General features: G+C 39.0%; 1 protein-coding gene across 11 annotated transcripts in view; it reads right to left on the minus strand.

Moving 5' to 3' along the window:
• The window catches only part of szt2 (SZT2 subunit of KICSTOR complex), a 165,600-nt gene that overhangs the window by 109,337 nt on the left and 38,971 nt on the right, over nucleotides 1-17,292 (minus strand). For 9 of the 11 annotated variants that reach the window (XM_081606670.1, XM_081606678.1, XM_081606671.1 and 6 more), the window contains exons 15-27: nucleotides 11,474-11,679; nucleotides 11,161-11,397; nucleotides 10,689-10,767; nucleotides 10,500-10,588; nucleotides 10,183-10,351; nucleotides 9,914-10,031; nucleotides 9,308-9,421; nucleotides 8,905-9,108; nucleotides 8,653-8,732; nucleotides 5,403-5,541; nucleotides 4,965-5,288; nucleotides 4,627-4,834; nucleotides 2,377-2,504 (exon numbers count right to left, since the gene is read on the minus strand). In XM_081606670.1, coding sequence (XP_081462796.1) covers nucleotides 2,377-2,504; nucleotides 4,627-4,834; nucleotides 4,965-5,288; nucleotides 5,403-5,541; nucleotides 8,653-8,732; nucleotides 8,905-9,108; nucleotides 9,308-9,421; nucleotides 9,914-10,031; nucleotides 10,183-10,351; nucleotides 10,500-10,588; nucleotides 10,689-10,767; nucleotides 11,161-11,397; nucleotides 11,474-11,679 — 2,095 coding nt within the window. The remainder of the gene's footprint in view (nucleotides 1-2,376; nucleotides 2,505-4,626; nucleotides 4,835-4,964; nucleotides 5,289-5,402; nucleotides 5,542-8,652; nucleotides 8,733-8,904; nucleotides 9,109-9,307; nucleotides 9,422-9,913; nucleotides 10,032-10,182; nucleotides 10,352-10,499; nucleotides 10,589-10,688; nucleotides 10,768-11,160; nucleotides 11,398-11,473; nucleotides 11,680-17,292) is intronic. The other 2 variants (XM_081606674.1, XM_081606677.1) reach the window with 2 other exon arrangements.

Here is a 17,292-nt window from a genome sequence, read left to right on the forward strand (position 1 = left end):
CATCTGTCTGTATTTGTTTAAAAATCATGAAAATAACTAAATCTCTTTTGATTCCACACCCACAAAAAATGTAAGAAATTTCGTGACGTATGACGTTTTCCCTACGACTTTCTGCAAAAGAAATTTAAAATAAATATCAATTCTTGTGTGTTTTGTGACTGATATTTTGAGAAAACATACCTTTTTTCAATTGCACTGTTAATATTTTTAGAAAGATTTTCATAACTGAATTTTGTACAAGAAATTATTCAATTTTTAACTTAAAAATGTAATAAAATTTGGTCTTCTAAGAGGTGACGAAGAGCTAAAATTATATTAATTCAATTCTCTAGCTACATTTTTATTCACAATGCTGCTTTCTTCAAGAAAATTACCTCCATTTAAAGCATAATTTTTAAATTTTACTTAGGAAAGTGCTTATTAAACATTGCAATATTACAAAAGCCCCACATTTATACCAACATATTAATTGTATAATTAACATTGCATATTGTATCTTAAGAAGTTCTTATTCTTTTTATTATTCTATTCCACCAGAAATTGCAAATCTGGGGCCCTAACATGTGCATTAATTTTAGGGCACATTTTAGAGGGGTGACTATTTTGGGTCAGAGAGCAAATTTTGGCCATTTTTTAAGTTTACACACCTCAAACTTTAGCGAACTCCTCCTAGGGATTCTGAGCTATTGGCTTTATATTTGGTCAATACAAAGGCAATAGGGGCATTAAAAATAATCAAAGTGGTGAGTTTTGAGCATTTTTAAGTGCTGCGGCCAGACGCTGAACTTGGCATACATGCCAAAGCAAAACAAAACACTAACTTTCACATACAATGGCCAAGTTGCACCAAACTTGGTATGAGTGATCCAGCTGGGATGCCCAACAATCATATCATATGTCATATGCTGACATCATCTAAGCCCCGGCCCCTCAGAACTAGAAGTCACCTTTTTTCTTGGAAAGCTCCATCTCCAGACCCCCTTGAGCAAATCAAGAAGATTTTGTGTCAGGAGACGGATGACAAATTGGTCTGACTTGCTTTAAAGTCCAAAGAGTTTTCGGTGGAAAACAAAGTTAGAGGTGACGGCGTTGACAAACATTTAGTGCCAAATTACACATATTTCAGCTGAGCTCCATCAAACTCATTATGATCAATCAAATTGCAGTCCAATACTTGACTGCATTCAAATATTGGATGCAGTCCAAATTTGCTAGTAAAAGGTTTCTAGCGCCTCCTAGAAATGTTATTTTAAAAATCAGCTCCAAGCCATGCTTTAACAATCATACAATTTGGTACATTTGACAGGGCTTACAAAAGTTCCAAAGCCAACAGGAAGTCAGCTATTTTCGTTCAAAACCACCATTTTGTCTTTTTTAAATACACTGTATCTGAGTAAACTCCTACAGCTTTTCACATACCGACTTCAGAATCACTCAGCAGAGTTTTGAGGTATTGAAGGTCAACAGTTAGCAAAATTGTTTTCCTACATAAAATAATGTGGGCGTGGTCAAACCTAAAGTCTGAGCGTTCGCCATAAGACATCAAAGTGGAATAACTTCCACACATAAGCGTCCAACTGTCTGAAACGTTATGTCTGTCATAATCAACAAGCACTCATCACATTCACTTAGTCAACTGGTGAAAACACCTTGGCCCCACACCCTATGAAAAGAAAGTCACCTGTTTTTCTGCTGGTCGTCTTTCTGTTACAATTCTTAACTGTTTGAACATGAGACTAAATCCTTCTGGCCGATGGCTAGAGCATGTCGTGGCTAAATGGCAAATTCCATTCCAGGGTTTCCAGTGCTACAGCTACGGTCACAGGTAGGCCAGAGTGGAGCTGAGCTGCAAGGGCCAAAAGTGCTGCTTGCAGGTTTCTTCTTGCATTTGTAAAATTTTCTGTTTTACTTTCCTCACAGTTAGTTTGTGACTATTCATCTTTATTTCTTATTTTGTCGTATTTATTTCTTCTTTTATCAAACATTCTTGTTACTGATGTGCACCTTTTCTTTGAATTTTAAATAAAGACAAAAACACTGCCATAATTCTGCCTGAATTGTGCGTAATACACTTTGACAAAGTCCGCTGGATGCAGGCTTAGCAGAAGTGCAGATATAGGATCCAAAAGGGGTAGGGCAAAGGCCGGATATGGAGATTTGGGACGCATCATGTACCTAAACCCTTCAACATGAACATACATTTGAAGGACACAAGGGTGGAAGTGCAAGTGTTGGGACCAGGCCAATTTCGCCAGAGTCCTGCTAATGACCTGATTATTTGACACAGGAGTGTTGAAACAGAAACACATCTAAAACCTGCAGGACACAGGCCCTTGTGATCTGGAGTTGAGGATTCCTAATTTAAAGTCAAGTCACCTTTAACATAACTCTGGTGGTAATGTTCTTGGAGCAGGCTGCAGTAATTAGCAAGCTCTTTATGTTTGTAAGGCTGAGACAGGAGGTCTGTCCAGGGGGATGGACTGTTGCGGTCTTGAGATAATGACCTGCAAAAGGAGAAAAACAAAAAGCTTTAAGGGTAGAACCAAGAAAACAGTCACCCAACATTGCATGGAAAAAACATTACAACAGAAAAAAAAGCCTGCAAGGGAAAGACTACCATCTACAAAGTGCACTTGAATTCCTTCATCTGGAATTCCTCTTTCTGAATGAATTGTGGAGTGGGTAGACATGTTGCTGATATGTCATTGTCAGATAAGACAAATCAGAACAGGCACTGAGGTGGTTAAAAAGCTTGGGGTCTTTCCACCCCAAGGTCTTTCCACCTTTTCCACCCCAAGGACCTTTTCCACCCCAAGGTCCACCCCGAAAGACCTTCGGGTCTTTCAACCCCAAAGTGGAAAGACCTTGCGGTGGATGAGATCCGCCCAGAGTTCTTTAAGGTTCTGGGACCAGGAACTTTAAGGAATATTGTAGGGCTGTGTTGGTTGACACAGCTCTGCAATATTGCATGGACATCGGGGGCAAATCCCCTGAATTGGCAGACCAGGGTGGTGGTCCCTCTATTCAAAAAAGGAAACCATCGTTGGACAGTCTGTCGGATAGGCAAACCTTGGATTCAGCAAGAGCAGTGTGGTTTTTGCCCTGGCCGTGAAACACTGGACCAGCTTTACACCCTGGAGGGTTCTGGAGGGTTTGTGGGAGTTTGTCCAACCAGTTCACATGTGTTTTGCGTACTTGGAGAAGGAGTTCAACCGTGTCCCTCAGAGAGTCCTGTAGGGGGTGCTCTGAGAGTATGGGGTACCGGGCCCTTTGATATGGGCTACTAGGTCCCTGTGTGACCAGTGTCAGAGTCTGGTCCGCATTGCCAGCAGTGAATTGGGCTCGTTTCTGGTGTGAGTTGGACTCACACCAGAAACGTAAAGACTGCCCTTTTTTCTCAGATTCTGTTTATTACTTTCATGGAAAATAATTCTAGGCGCAGCCTAGGTGTTGAGGGGGATCGGTTTAGGTTCAGACGCATCTCTGCTTTTTGCAGACGATGTGGTCCTACTTAATTTATCACATCGTGTCTACAGCTTTCTGTGGAGCGGTTCGTAGCAGAGTGTGAAGCATCCAGAATTAGTGCCTCCAAAGCCAAAGCCATTGTCTTGAGCCAGAAAAGGGTAGAGTGCCTTCTCCGAGTCAGGGAGGATGTCCTGCCCCAAGTGGACTTCCTCCCTGTGGAGTAGTTTAAATATCTCAAGATCTTGTTCACAAATGAGGAAAAATGGAGTGGGATATTGACAGGTGGTTTGGCGCATCGTCTGCAGTGAAGCGGGCGCAGTACCGGTCTGTCATGGTGAAGAGAGAGAGCCGAGTCAAAAAACAAAGAATTTACCGGTCGCTCAACGCTCCTACTCTCATCTATGCACATGAGCTTTGGGTTATGACTGAAAGAACGAGATCACGGATACAAGTGGCCAAAATGAGATTTCTCCGTAGGGTGTCTGGGTTCTCCCTTAGAGATAGGGTGAGAAGCTCGGTCATCTGGGAGGAACTCAGGGTGGAGCTGCTGCTCCTTCACGTCAAGAGGAGCCAGTTGAGGTGGCTAGGGTATCTGGTTAGGACGGCTTCTTGTTGAGGTGTTCCATGCACATTCCTCTGGGTATTCTCCCAGAGGAAGACCCAGGACACACTGGAGGCACTAAATTTCTCAGCTGGCCTAGAAATGCATAGGGATTCCCCCGGAGGAGCTGGCCCAAGTTGCTGGGAAGAGGGAAGTCTGGGCCTCCTTACTTGGACTGCTACCCCCAGACCCGACTCCAGATAAGCAAAAAAAAAAACGGATGAGATCAGCCAACAATCTTTCACTGCTGTTTTGTCCAGTTCTGATTTTCTGGTACGTCCTTTCCATACTTCTGACTCCAGTGGTTAACTGGAGTCAGAAGTATGGAAACCCAAATCCGTTAGTGACTGTGCTTAACTTTAACCAGTAAAAAGTACATCAAAGTTGATTCCAAGCCAGTTTAGCATTACAGATTAAACTACTCTTTACCCAATTAATAGCACTGCAAGTGGTGTGTGAATTTGTAGTATTTATAGTAACTAAATTCATTTCAGATATGAGCTGATTCAGTTTGATCTCTGCTATATGATGAATAGTCCTATAATAAGTAAGTTCCTTACCTGAAAAAGATGTCCTTAGGTTGGCAATTTGAGTTGGGGTGTATTAGTTGCTCTTTCAGGTGTTCCAGTGAGCAGTTGTAGACATAAACTGGACACCTTAAATGACTGCTGTCACTAGTGCTCTGTTGGGAAACCTGCCTGCTGAAACTGATGCGAAAATCCTCCTTCTGTGGTTCAGAAAACTGGACTCCTTCTTTTCCTCCAGGATCTAGAACAGTTTAAGTACTATTATGGTCATGTTCTAGTGTGTTAAGACATTGGTTATTCCTTCAATTTGCTCATTTTGAATTAATCTACAGCAATGTTATCACAACCACTAGCTTGATCAAAATACCAACCTGAGCATGGTGTCCCAGTATCTGTTTCGGATAGTCTACTGTCTAAACTCTCAGATTCCACATGCAGCAAGTCCATAGGCCCAGTGTGGCTCTCAGATGGAGATGTAAGGAGAGACGACTTGCCTGAGAAGTTGCCACAGCTGGAGCTCCTGTGCAGCTTAGAGACCAGGCTGTAGCCAGACTCTGACTTATCAGGGCCACTGGTGGAACCTGACAGGGAGTCAGCCTGAGATTTATTGCTGGGAGTCAAGGTATCATCCTCTTGCATACTGACAGTGCTTCTAGGCTCAGTCTCCAATGTTGATGCCATCAACATAAGAACGTCTGACAAGTAGATATAATATGCAGATTATGCCTCATCCACACATCTAATCCCAAATTTAAAGTGAAAATGTAGGTGTTTTCTGTCTCAATACACAAAAATAAAGTATAATGTACCTGCAAAGGTGGCAGGAAGAAATGTGAGGAGGAGCTGCTGGGAGTTAACGTACTTGGCATAGCACCTCCACTGTGGTACGAATGAGCTTCTTTCTAACAGCAGAGGTTCCTCATCAACAAGGTCTGCATTACTGAAACTCTGAAAATCCATGTTTATTACACTATTGCAAGAGTACATGTTGGTCCTACAGTATTCCATTAAAGACTAGTTACAACAGTAACAAAGTTTCCCTTTACTAATACGTTCACCCAGGGATGAACGTATTAGTAATATAAAATATAAAAAGAAACTACACCCACCCTCTTTGATTCTAGGAATATTATTTTCCTTCTCAAGTCATTCAGATCTACTGCTGTGTTTGGGTTCTCTGTTATACTGACCATTCGATTTTAGACAAACTTCTATGGTACACCATCTAATTTTAAAATAACTTTAATACACAGACTTTATGGTGTGCTGAGGTCCCTAGGACATTGTGGCTCAGTGGGTAGAGTAAATTGCCTTTCAAAAAAATTGTGTTTGAATCCAACTTCCTTCAGGCACATGTTGATGTGGGCAAGGCACTTGACGCAACTTAACCCAATGTCCCTACCAGTCTGTGCTATGTAAAGTCTGTAAATTCACCCAGATCCTGAAGCTGTAAAACAAATGATCACCCCTTCACCGCTGTGCTTTACAGATGGTTTGAGACAATTTACTATGCTCTATTGGGCTTTCTCCTAATGTGCATTACAGTCAAAACATCCATACGTTGGACTTATCTGTCCAAATTACATTGTTCAGAAATGTTGGGTTTCTGAACAATTATGCTGCCATAATTATTTGTCAAAGGCAGTGTTTTTCAACCTTTTTAGGGCCAGTGTCCCCCTATCCATTATCCACCGAATATTATTTTATGATTAATATTATTATCATTATTGTTGCCATCTTGATTTTTATTGTTTCTGTATTTGTCCTTAAAAATCCTTAAAAGAGAAACACATTAATGAATTATTGGTTTCCAAAGAACAAAAAAGCCATGTGAACAGATATCATTTTTAAAGGTTTCTAAGAAAAATGCAATGGGCATTCATTCAACTTATAACTGATAGGCTCATCAACAGCCAATCAGAGTAGAAAAAATTTGTTTTGAGCCATTTTCTGATGTTAGTTGTTAAATATTGCAAAATGGCCAAATGAAAGATGTTCAACATGCCAGTTTAAACTTTGAACTATTTGAAAAAAGACTGAGCTCTGCAACATTAAAACATGGATAGAACTGTAACCATATCAATCATAACTTGTCTTCTCTTAGGTGTTTCTGTCAGTTTCTGGTGGTGCAGCTCTGTGCTGCCTTCAGGAGAATGGGACATATCATCCATAAAACTTCACCCTCATGGCATTTATTGTGCAAACCAGAGCTTTCAGTGGAAAAACAAAAGTTCCAGGTCCTTTTAATGCCAAACAAATATGAGACAGAAACATGGATGATATTTTTCAAAAAATCTGTCTATTTTTACTGGATAGAAATTACAAAGAACAAATCTGGTTCTTATTCAAATCCTAATGAGTCAAATTGAAAGTGTCATGGAGTCATCAGCCTCATGACATTAACACTGACATGAAAAATAATATTGAAGAAATAAATATATAAAATACAATCTAAAAACATAACTAAGTTTGTGTTCTCATCAAACCCATGGCATTTCAATAATATTATATTACCTCTTATCTGAAAATAATGTCTGTTCAAATATTTTAAGACATAAAATATTTGAAAACCAGACACCTATAACCTGACAAGTGGATCACAGCAGGGCCGTTAGCCAGTGTAACGCTGAACTGATGCGGTGAAGCTACCAGTATCAGGAGGGCGGAGCTGCGCCAAGACACCAACAGAAACACTGAAGAGAAGAGCAGCTGCCATTGATACAGTTGCAGCATGTTTTAATGTTACACACTCAGTTTTTAGCAAGTAGATCAAAGTCTAAACTGGTATTGTTGTGCATATGAGGGGAAAAGATTACTTTTGAACAAGGAATTGCAGCGCACCCTTTTGTAAATATTTCTGTCAGTGCCCCCTGCGTCCTCTGAACGCCCCGTTGAGTAACGCTAGTCTTAGGGAAAAAGGTTCTCTGAGATACCTTTCCAATCACGCCATTCTTGCTCAATTGTACTCTATGTGAATTGTCATGGACTTTAAGACTGAACATGCTAACTGAGGCGTGTGGAATCTAAGATAGAAGACATGTATCTTTTTTGCATGTTTTTTACACTTGAAGAATTCATATAGTCGTTGAGACTGGTAGATACCAGAACATTTTTTTGATCAAATCTTGATCTGAAAAACATGAACAAAGGACGCAATTTCTAACATGACAAAACAATCATGGTAAAAATCTCAGGAACTTAAAATATAAGCCTATCCCATTAAACCATTAAATTTCTTCATAAAGATAGCATAACAATTGTTTTGTACTTATTAGGTTTTAAAATAATGAATAAATTATTATACCAAAACCACAGGATATATTACACTATATCACTGAAGAAGTGTATAAAAGAAACTTATTCTGTCCTTAAAGCGTCTACAATTATAAGAATGAGCAGCCTTCAATGAGTCCAGCATCAAAAACTGTCAACTGTTAACTGAATTCTCCTTTGACAGCATCACATTTTCTATTGGTCCTTAAAAATGTATATTACAACTTGTTATTTTTGTGCATTATTCCTCGATAGGAAGTATCTGTGAAAATTGTATATGGTGCAACTGAAAGGCAATGCTGTCAAAGTCAACTACCAATACATTTTCTCCTGTTTTTGATAGAGTCTGATGTAAATATGTTTTTTGAACATAAGCTTTCAATTGAAAGCGTTATCTCAAGATAAACATTCTTGAGATAATGAAGTATTCTACAGTTAAATATACCATCTGTCAAATACTTACTTTATGCAACTGAATGCCTCAAAACAAATTATCCTGCAATGACCTAGTCAACACCCAAACCTGAGAAAAGTGCTTTGTGAAATTTTAAAGACTTGTGTATAAATTAAGACATGGAAATATAAGGTAAAACAGAGATCTTTATACACATTACAATTTGGTTCAGTTAATAAATATTGGCAAGGTGTAAAATATCAGGTTTTGCCAAATGCATAGAGTCTTAAAGTTAAAAGAACTTGGCCTTAGTATTCGACAGAATAGAGAAGCTAAAATACCCTCCAGGTAAACCTGACTGAATATGGATATGAATGCATGAGATTACATACCTGTAAAGTGCTTGTAGATCCCAAGACCTCCTTGCTGCCAGCAATGGTGTCTTTTCTCTCTGTAGGTTTAATGCATTCTTCTGAAGCACAAACAGAACAGATACAATTAGATAGATAAGAAGTCTGTGTAATTCATATTGAATCTGATAAAACAGGAAATAACATAATGTTCATTGTTTTCTCAAAGGAAGAGTAAAGTATAACATTTACACATTGACAGATATCAGCTAGGCTTGGGAAACACAGACAAACCTTTAATAAGAGACAAAGAGAAAGGAGGGATATGATCATCTCTCTCTCGCTCTAAAATGTGATTCACAAAGGCAGAACAGTCAGCTGCAGCTAACGGGACCTCTCTGTCACTGAGTTCCTGCTCCAGGCTGGTGTGGAAGAGGCTGAGAAGGAACTCATTGGGAGGACTGGAGGTGCTATGAATAAGATCTTCATTCGCTACACCTGAGCAGAAAAATTTCAAAGAAAACAGTTGGTGATGTATGTAACGGGTCTCTCTTGCAAATTAATGAGTCTCAAGAAATTTTTCTGTATAAATGAAGGAGTAATAATAATAAAACAAATATGGAATGCATGTATACACAGGAATTTATATCATGTCAATTCTAAGCACAGAGGAAAGAAAGATAAATAGATACAGTACCTGTATTGAATGTGAAGAAGAAGAGTTCAACCTGCTGACAACTTGGAAGAAGTTGGATAAGATCAAACTGGAAGGGAACCATTTGGATGCTGTCCTCAGATAATGTTCCATCTCCTGTAAAGAACAGCACATTCATTGATCAATGCACAAAAGCCTTCACACATTAGCAATACAAAAAGAAACTCACTCAGCACAACTAGGCTTAAATGGTAAATGGACTGAACTTATGTAGCGCTTGTCCAGTCATTTTGACCACTCAAAGTGCTTTACACTAGAGTCACACTCACAAACGCTCACACATTTATACGCCGATACACAGATTGGTAGGCTCTCTTTGTCTCCAGGGGCACATCGACACATGGCAGGAGGAACCTGAAATTGAACCTACAACCTTCCGATCACAAGACGACGACTCTACCCACAGAGCCAGTTGCCCCAATAATAAGTGGTTAACAGCACTTACTCTGAAAACAATATAAGTTAATGGAACTAGATAGATTTTTAGTATGAAATTGTGAAAGTGGTGGTAAAATGTCAGCTAAGGGGCAAAAATCTCTATGGTGCGTTAAGTACAGTTAGTCTTATTGTAAGGTGCTCCTTTGTTACCTTGGACTACTTTGTTTGCAGTGGGGAGAGAGCAGGTCTGGTCCTTATTTTGACACAGCTGATTTAAATACTCAAATGTCATCATGGTGGACATGCATGCCAGATCCCTTGGGAAAATCTATAAAAAAAATTTTAAAATTTTAAAAAACTTTTTTGAACAAAGCATGCTGGCATCTTGCATGCTGACAATTAAAAAAAACAACAACCAACTATATGCACACAAAGATTTAATCAGTCTATTCAAATGCTGTTGCATAGGTAATACACACGGCTTGTGGAATGTCTTGGTATATGAGGCCCTGGAAATGTCGATGCTGATCCATGCAGTTCATCACCGAGCCACTCTGTGGTTCTACCCAACATTCTGTCACCAGGTTAAGCTCTGTGTCCATGTCCACAGCTTCCACCTCTGTGTCATTGTCATCATCTGTAGAAAAGCTAGAGTGCAATAGGTGGGAAACAACTCATATGTTTTACAAGGAAAGGCTCCTCTGATGACATGGACCAATATCAAAGTCACACTGCTGGTCCACCTTAACCAAAACACAACCGAAAGGATTCTGTAGAACATCAGTGGCTGTCATACCTGTCCTTGCTAAAGGTTGAGTGAGGTGGAAACAGAATGTACTGAACAATACAAGAGTGACTCTCCTGCTCTCTGTTGCCTGACATGATCTGATGATAACAAAAAGAACAGGCATCAGGTTACAAATCACACATGAATATCACATATTACAAACTAATCATGACATAGCTTTCAGCTCTTGTTTTTTACCTTCATTGGCAGCTCAATCACCATGTTTATGATGCCCTCCCCACTAGAGGCAAAGTGAAAACCTTCCGATAGGCGAATCCTACAAGGATGTTAAAAAAGATTTTCATATCCAGGGAACCACCAGTAAAGTGAGAGATGATGTGCAGAATTTTATTTAGGTTTAGCTTGTTTGGTTTTAAACTTATATGCATATTTTCCAAATATTTAATTAAATATGTAGTTACTCTATTATGTATATAAAATAATGTGACCACTGCATTTACTCCTTTAATTCCAGTGTTTTGGCCTGTAATGCCTAGTGGATTGAAAGTGGACCTTTATTCATTGCTAGTTGACAAATGTCCCTCTGTTATCAAACTGCATTCTAAGCCAATGGCCTCAAAACATTAACATTTTCTAACAAGTTTGGCGTTTATAATTTACTTTATAAAAGTAACTAAAATGTCAAAATTTCCTAAGACTGAAAACTTACTCAGAGAGCATCGACAGGATGTGAGCGATAGCCTGCATGGTCACAGCAGGTCCATGGCTGCTCTGTACTCCCCACACCCACCGCCGGTGTAAGAAATAACGTGATAGCGAGGCCAGGGTTGATGAGGCTGTTCGGTTGGCTGCCATGCTGAGGGGCACAGTGCTGTTGAAGGGCACTGGGAAATTCTCCATGCTGAAAATAAAGGGAGTCCTGAAGTCCTCAGGCAGTTTCTCATACCTGTAAAGAAGTTCTTTTTATAGTAAAATCAGATTCTCCGATGAAAAAGAGTAAGTCTTAAATGACCCATACTAACCTTATCAGCAACTTCTCAAGAGGCTTACTGAGGACCACCACACAGGGTCTATCTGACAGAGCAGGCTTGGCCACGGGAACCAGGGGAGATTTAGATGGAGACACATGGCCCACTGTCTTCCTCTTGGCCTTCGGTGTTGCTTCTTTGTTCTGAACACGGTGAGGGAAACGAAGCTTCAGGATTTGCTCTCGCAGCTCATCCACAATCTGATAAAGGAAAAAAAAAAAAAAAGAGCTATGAGTAATGAGCTATTAGATCATTGTGACAGTTGAGTCTGTTTGTACAGCACATATTGATCTAACTAAGTGTTCTGATTAATATTATTGTGTTTTGACATGTAACAATTGTTGAGAACACATAGAATTAAAGGAAATTAAATAAAGACAGGTGAAGCACAGGGGGTAAGATTACGACAAAGAGTAAACTTTTTGTGTTTGGAGCCAAGTCCTACACAAAACAACCAACATAATACAACCAAATCACCTGGCACATAGGATTTGTTAGAGGAAATATGCTGTGGAAATCCATAATGTATATTACCAAATCCATGCAACTTCAGTTTGTCTGACTTGTTTATTGGGACAAAAGCTGCTAATTAAAAACTTTAGGTTTACTTGGTGCAAATAAAAACCCACTGGAAAAAAATTAATATAAAAGGTGTAAAACAGATGGGTAAATAAATACACACTGTGAGAACATGTGTAAAAATGGTCCCAATTAACAAAGATGGACAAAAAAAATAAAGTAATGACAAAACAGGATCTAAAAAGGTGACATGTTGATCCACATCTATTTTTATTTGTACCTTGCCAGTGAAAAACTAAGTCATTTTAACATTGAAAATCAGCAAAATTATATTCTTGATGAAGTGATCTTGACCTGTAGTTGTCCAGGCTTTCAGAAGATATTTAATACTTTTGCTTAGACTTTGGCCGCTTTCACTTATAGTACTGTAGGTGTGCTTGTTCCCACCCATGTAGTGTAGAGAGAAAACCCCAGCAAAAAAAATAAAATAAAACCACCGCCAAAAAATTACACACAAGTGGAAAAAAATATACAGCCTCCAACCTGAAAGAAGGCTAAAGAGTTACAGTACCTCTATTTCCAGGTCATCACTTTAAAAGAGGTTTAACATGGTGCTGCATAGAGCTGGGCTTAAACTGGATTCAGAAATTATTCACCAGTGCTTCACTTTTTCCACATTTTACTATGTTACAGCTTTATTCCAAATTGTATTAACTTAATCTCTTTCCTTAAAATTCTACACACATATACTCATTTGCCATCCAGCTCACCAGCTTACCAGAGAAACCTGTAGGACTGTCCAACCAAGAGATTCTCTGGTCTGATGAGACAAGGTTGAACTCTTTGGAGTGAATGTCAGACATCATGTTTGGAGGAAACCAGGCACAGCTCATAACCAGATTAATAGGGAAGAATTGTGGTGGCAGTATCATGCTATGACAATATCTTGCAACATTATGAACTGGCAGACAAGATAGAGGGAAAGATGAATGCAGCAATATACTGAAACATCCAGGATGAAAACCTGCTCCAAAACATCCATTCATCTATCCTTTATCATACACCCTTGTCACTATTGGGCTCGGAAGAGATGCTGGTGTCCATCTCCAGCGGTCAATGGGTGAGAGGCGAGGTACACCTTGGACAGGAACATCTCTGGACAGGTCTGAAAATGGATGCAGAGATGTCTCCCAATCACCCTTCTGGAGATGGAGAGGAACTGCAAAGAATAATGGATCAAACTGCCTAAAGAAAGGAGAGCTAAGCTTGTGGCATCATAATTTGGAGGTAGAAAGGCCTCAAAAGAGGGCGTCCAGACACCTGTAGAGGATATGAATCCTTATCTGCAATGCTCTAGGGGTTAGGACAGGAAGGCAGGGTCCGTTTTTTTATTATCTAGAAATAGGTGGCATTTCCAGTTCCAAATGCCATGGCCTCCATTTGGAACTGGAAATGAAGACAAGGGCTGGGAGGGAGACAAACAAACAGGATGAATCACCGAAATTATTTTACTTTTGCATACAAAAAGATAAACATTCCATGAGGTTTTTCACTGCACAATATACTGCTTTGAATAAATGAAAAACATGAAAAATAATAAATACAAACGCAACAAAATCATAAGAAATCATCCTATGTTCACCATGTTCCATCTTGCTTCAAAAATGTAGCTACTTTAAAACAGCAGTGATAAAGTCCATCCATCCATCCATCCATCCATCCGTCCATCCATCCATCCATTGTCTTACACACTTATCCCTAGTGGCGTCGTGAGGGGTGCTGGTGCCCATCTCCAGCGGTCAGTGGGAGAGAGGCGTGTTCACCCTGGACAGGTTGTCAGTTCATTGCAGGGCAACACAGAGACAGACAGGATAAACAATCATGCCCACACACAACTAGGGAGAATTTAGAGAGACCAACCCAACGGTCATGTTTTTAGACTGTGGGAGGAAACTGGAATACCCTGAGAGAAACTCTATACAGAAAGACCCTGGGCTTTTAGCTGAAGACAATCTGTTAGTGAGTGGACATCTCTCTGGTGGAGTCAGAGAGGAACTGACTCTTATCAACAGAAACAGGATAAGAAATGATGGATCTGAATATCAGGTTGGTCTGTTATGTACTGTACATAGCTGGTAATCTACCTGTTAAAAGAAAATGTACTCTATCATATTACATGAACTGCATGCATTGATAGAGGCTTTACTTTCTCCACCTTGAACTTTGAACAATTCCATGCATATGGCAATGAAGAAAAATGTATTAAGCATACTGCATTTTGTATCGCACAGCTGATATGTCAGACCTTTTAAAAAGCAATATGTGAATGAAAGTGACATGTGAAACATGCACATTATTCCACATTGTAATATGTTTTGTAATTATAGTGCACATTTTGAAATAAATGCATTTGAGAAAATCATTGCCTCTTTATTAAATGTTTATTTTCCAAAGAATTTTTAAAAGTTCAAAACAATAAACTACCTATTTAATATTAATTACAAATAACTCTTAAGAAGTTAAAGAAGTACTCTGTGAGAGTTAATATTAAGATCTAACACTGGATTAGTGTTAGTAAGTGTTAAATTATTAACTCCAGCAGATTTGATATCTGACACTTTATAAGGGTTAAGGTACTAACTCTCCAAAAAGAGTCATCAGGAAAGCTGGCTCTGTACTTGGACTGAAACTGGAGACCCTGGAAAATGTGGTGGAGAGGAGGACAATGAAGAAGCTGTTGTCCATCATGGTCAACAAGCTTCACCCTCTCCACCACACAGTGGACAGACAGCGGAGCACTTTCTCACACAGACTGCTTCAGCTCCGTTGTCGTAGGGACAGATACAGGAAATCCTTCCTGCCACAGGCCATCACTTTGTATAATAAACGTTAAGTCACCATTGTACAGATTTGTCTTGTACAGATTGTTCACAAAGCACTATTGTATAGATTATTAATATTCACTGTTCATATTGTACAGAATCTTACATTCTACATTTTATAGCATTTTTTTATTATTATTATTGGTAACTTGATCTGTGTGTATGTGTATGCTGCAACTGCACAGTAATTTCCTGTCTGGGATGAATAAAGTATTTATATTCTATTCTATTCTAAATGAACACTTTCTGGTGTGGACCCATATAGACACTTTAAAAGTGCTGAAATCAAATCTGACGGAGTTAATCTGGGCCTCCTGGATTTGCTGTGTAGTTGATTGAAGATTAAACCAGCTGATGGAAGTTTATTCTGTATAAATTATAAATTTTTCCAACTACAGTATAAATCATCTTTTGCTCTATTATTCTGTCTCTGGTGTGTTAAATAAACCCTGATCCTCCCTGAATTTTATCTTTAAGTTTTTGGATAAACAGCCTTTATTCTCTCATTTTAACATGAGTGCAGCATCATAAATCCTACACTAGACTGCAGCTTCATAGGTAAATGTAGTTGTAGCTCATAAGATAAATATTAATGAACAAATAAGATGAATATTAATTTAACAGTGAGTGTACATGGGGAACTATATGGTTTGTATTTGTTCTCAGATCTGTAACCAGTACACTGTTTAATCTTTCAATGTCTTTCAGAACTTTTCAAATGTTTATCATATTTCTAACCGGCACCTTCCTCACTTTTATTTTTGTGTTTTTCAGCTGTTGCTCTGCAGTTTGACCGAACGCTGACTCTTGAGGACTGCAGTAAAACTGTCAAGAAGTGGCTTCATTACACATCGAAGACATCGTAAGGAATCAAAGTGATGCCAACCAGAGTCTAACTGGGGTTACCACAACTTGTACCGTTTCCCTGGTTCATACAGTACAAAGCTTAACCTCATGGACTCTGTTCTTTTGTGGACAACAAACTGTTCTGACAGTCAAAAAGGAGTCAAATATGTTTAAAGATCTGTCCCTCTCTTCTTAAATAAAATGTTATATCAAACCTATGTTGTTATTTTTAAACTTTTGTACACAGTTTACCCATGATCAGCCAATAATATAGTGTTTAAAACGAGTGAAGAAACTTTTAGTGGTATGTTATATAGACCTATCAGGCCTAAAAATGTCCATAAATCCTTAGCTTTCATTCAATATGAAATCAACCCAAATCTGCATGTAGATCCACATTCAGATGATGGTTGAATCAATGTTGATAGTTATGGTTGAAACCCTAATGTTGACTCAACATACAAGTCACCAACCACTTTCAATGTTGATTCAATGTCTCTGCCTAGCATTGATTCAATTTTGTTTCAATCATTCTGTGCTATCTGGGTACTAACCTAAAATAATTATTTGAAAGCTCTGCAGACTCTGAGAATGATTCAGTTCTAGCAGAACTGACAGTTTGTCAGCTGCTCTACCAGCAAAGAAAAGACATTGGATTTGTTTTATACAAATACCAAGGATTCATACGTCTTCAAACCAAGACCTCCTCTGGGGAAATCAGATCACAGTCTTGTTATTCTCTACTCTGAATTATGAACCTATTGTCCAGAGATTTTTGCCTGTCAGGAAAATATCTAAGAAAGTCATCACAGGAAGTCAAAGAAGCTCTACAGGACTGTTTGAAGCCTTGAAGCCCTGTGGAGGGCCCGTTTTGAGGTCCAGTCATAACATGTAAGCAGTGATGTCAGTAACACGTTACTAAGATTCTGACGATGGACAACTTTTTTTCAGAAACGAGTAATCTAACGCATTGCTATTTCAAATCCAGTAGTCAGACTACAGTTACTTATCGAGATCACTTTGCATTACTATTTTTTTTTTTGTAATTTAGTGACCACCGTTTCTACATAGACAATGGAGGGAGATGCGCATTTTGTTGCTGGAAAAACAGGAACTATTTTGAGTTTCGCTCGCCAAGTCTGATTATTATTAGCAGCTTTGGGCTTGATTTTTTTCTAAAGTCGCTCGCAGATTTAATGAGTTGCAAGTTGCGAATTCAGGCTTGCAAATAAGCAGACATAAACACCAGAATTAGTCTGACATCCAGTTAGTTTTAGTCCATCATTTCCCGGATGGTCCGTCCCGCTGCGTCTTTGTTAATTTCAAGTTAATGTATTACCTGTGAATGACGTCGAGCTTCGGATTGCGCTTCAGAAAACTGCAAACATCAAGACTAATTTGAACAGCGCAACAAACGTGAAAACAGCTGTGAATGAACGTGTTCGTAAAGTTGCCCAACTAAACGCCATCATAATTATTAATATTAAGATAAGTGTCACAAATCTGTGCAGCCATCTGAGCTGTGGAGCCGCAGGTGGAGCACTGCGCTGTGTCAGCACATACAGG

The sequence above is a fragment of the Poecilia reticulata genome, chromosome 4 (assembly GCF_904066995.2).
Source record: "Poecilia reticulata chromosome 4, P_reticulata-male-v2, whole genome shotgun sequence".
Lineage (NCBI taxonomy): Eukaryota > Metazoa > Chordata > Actinopteri > Cyprinodontiformes > Poeciliidae > Poecilia > Poecilia reticulata.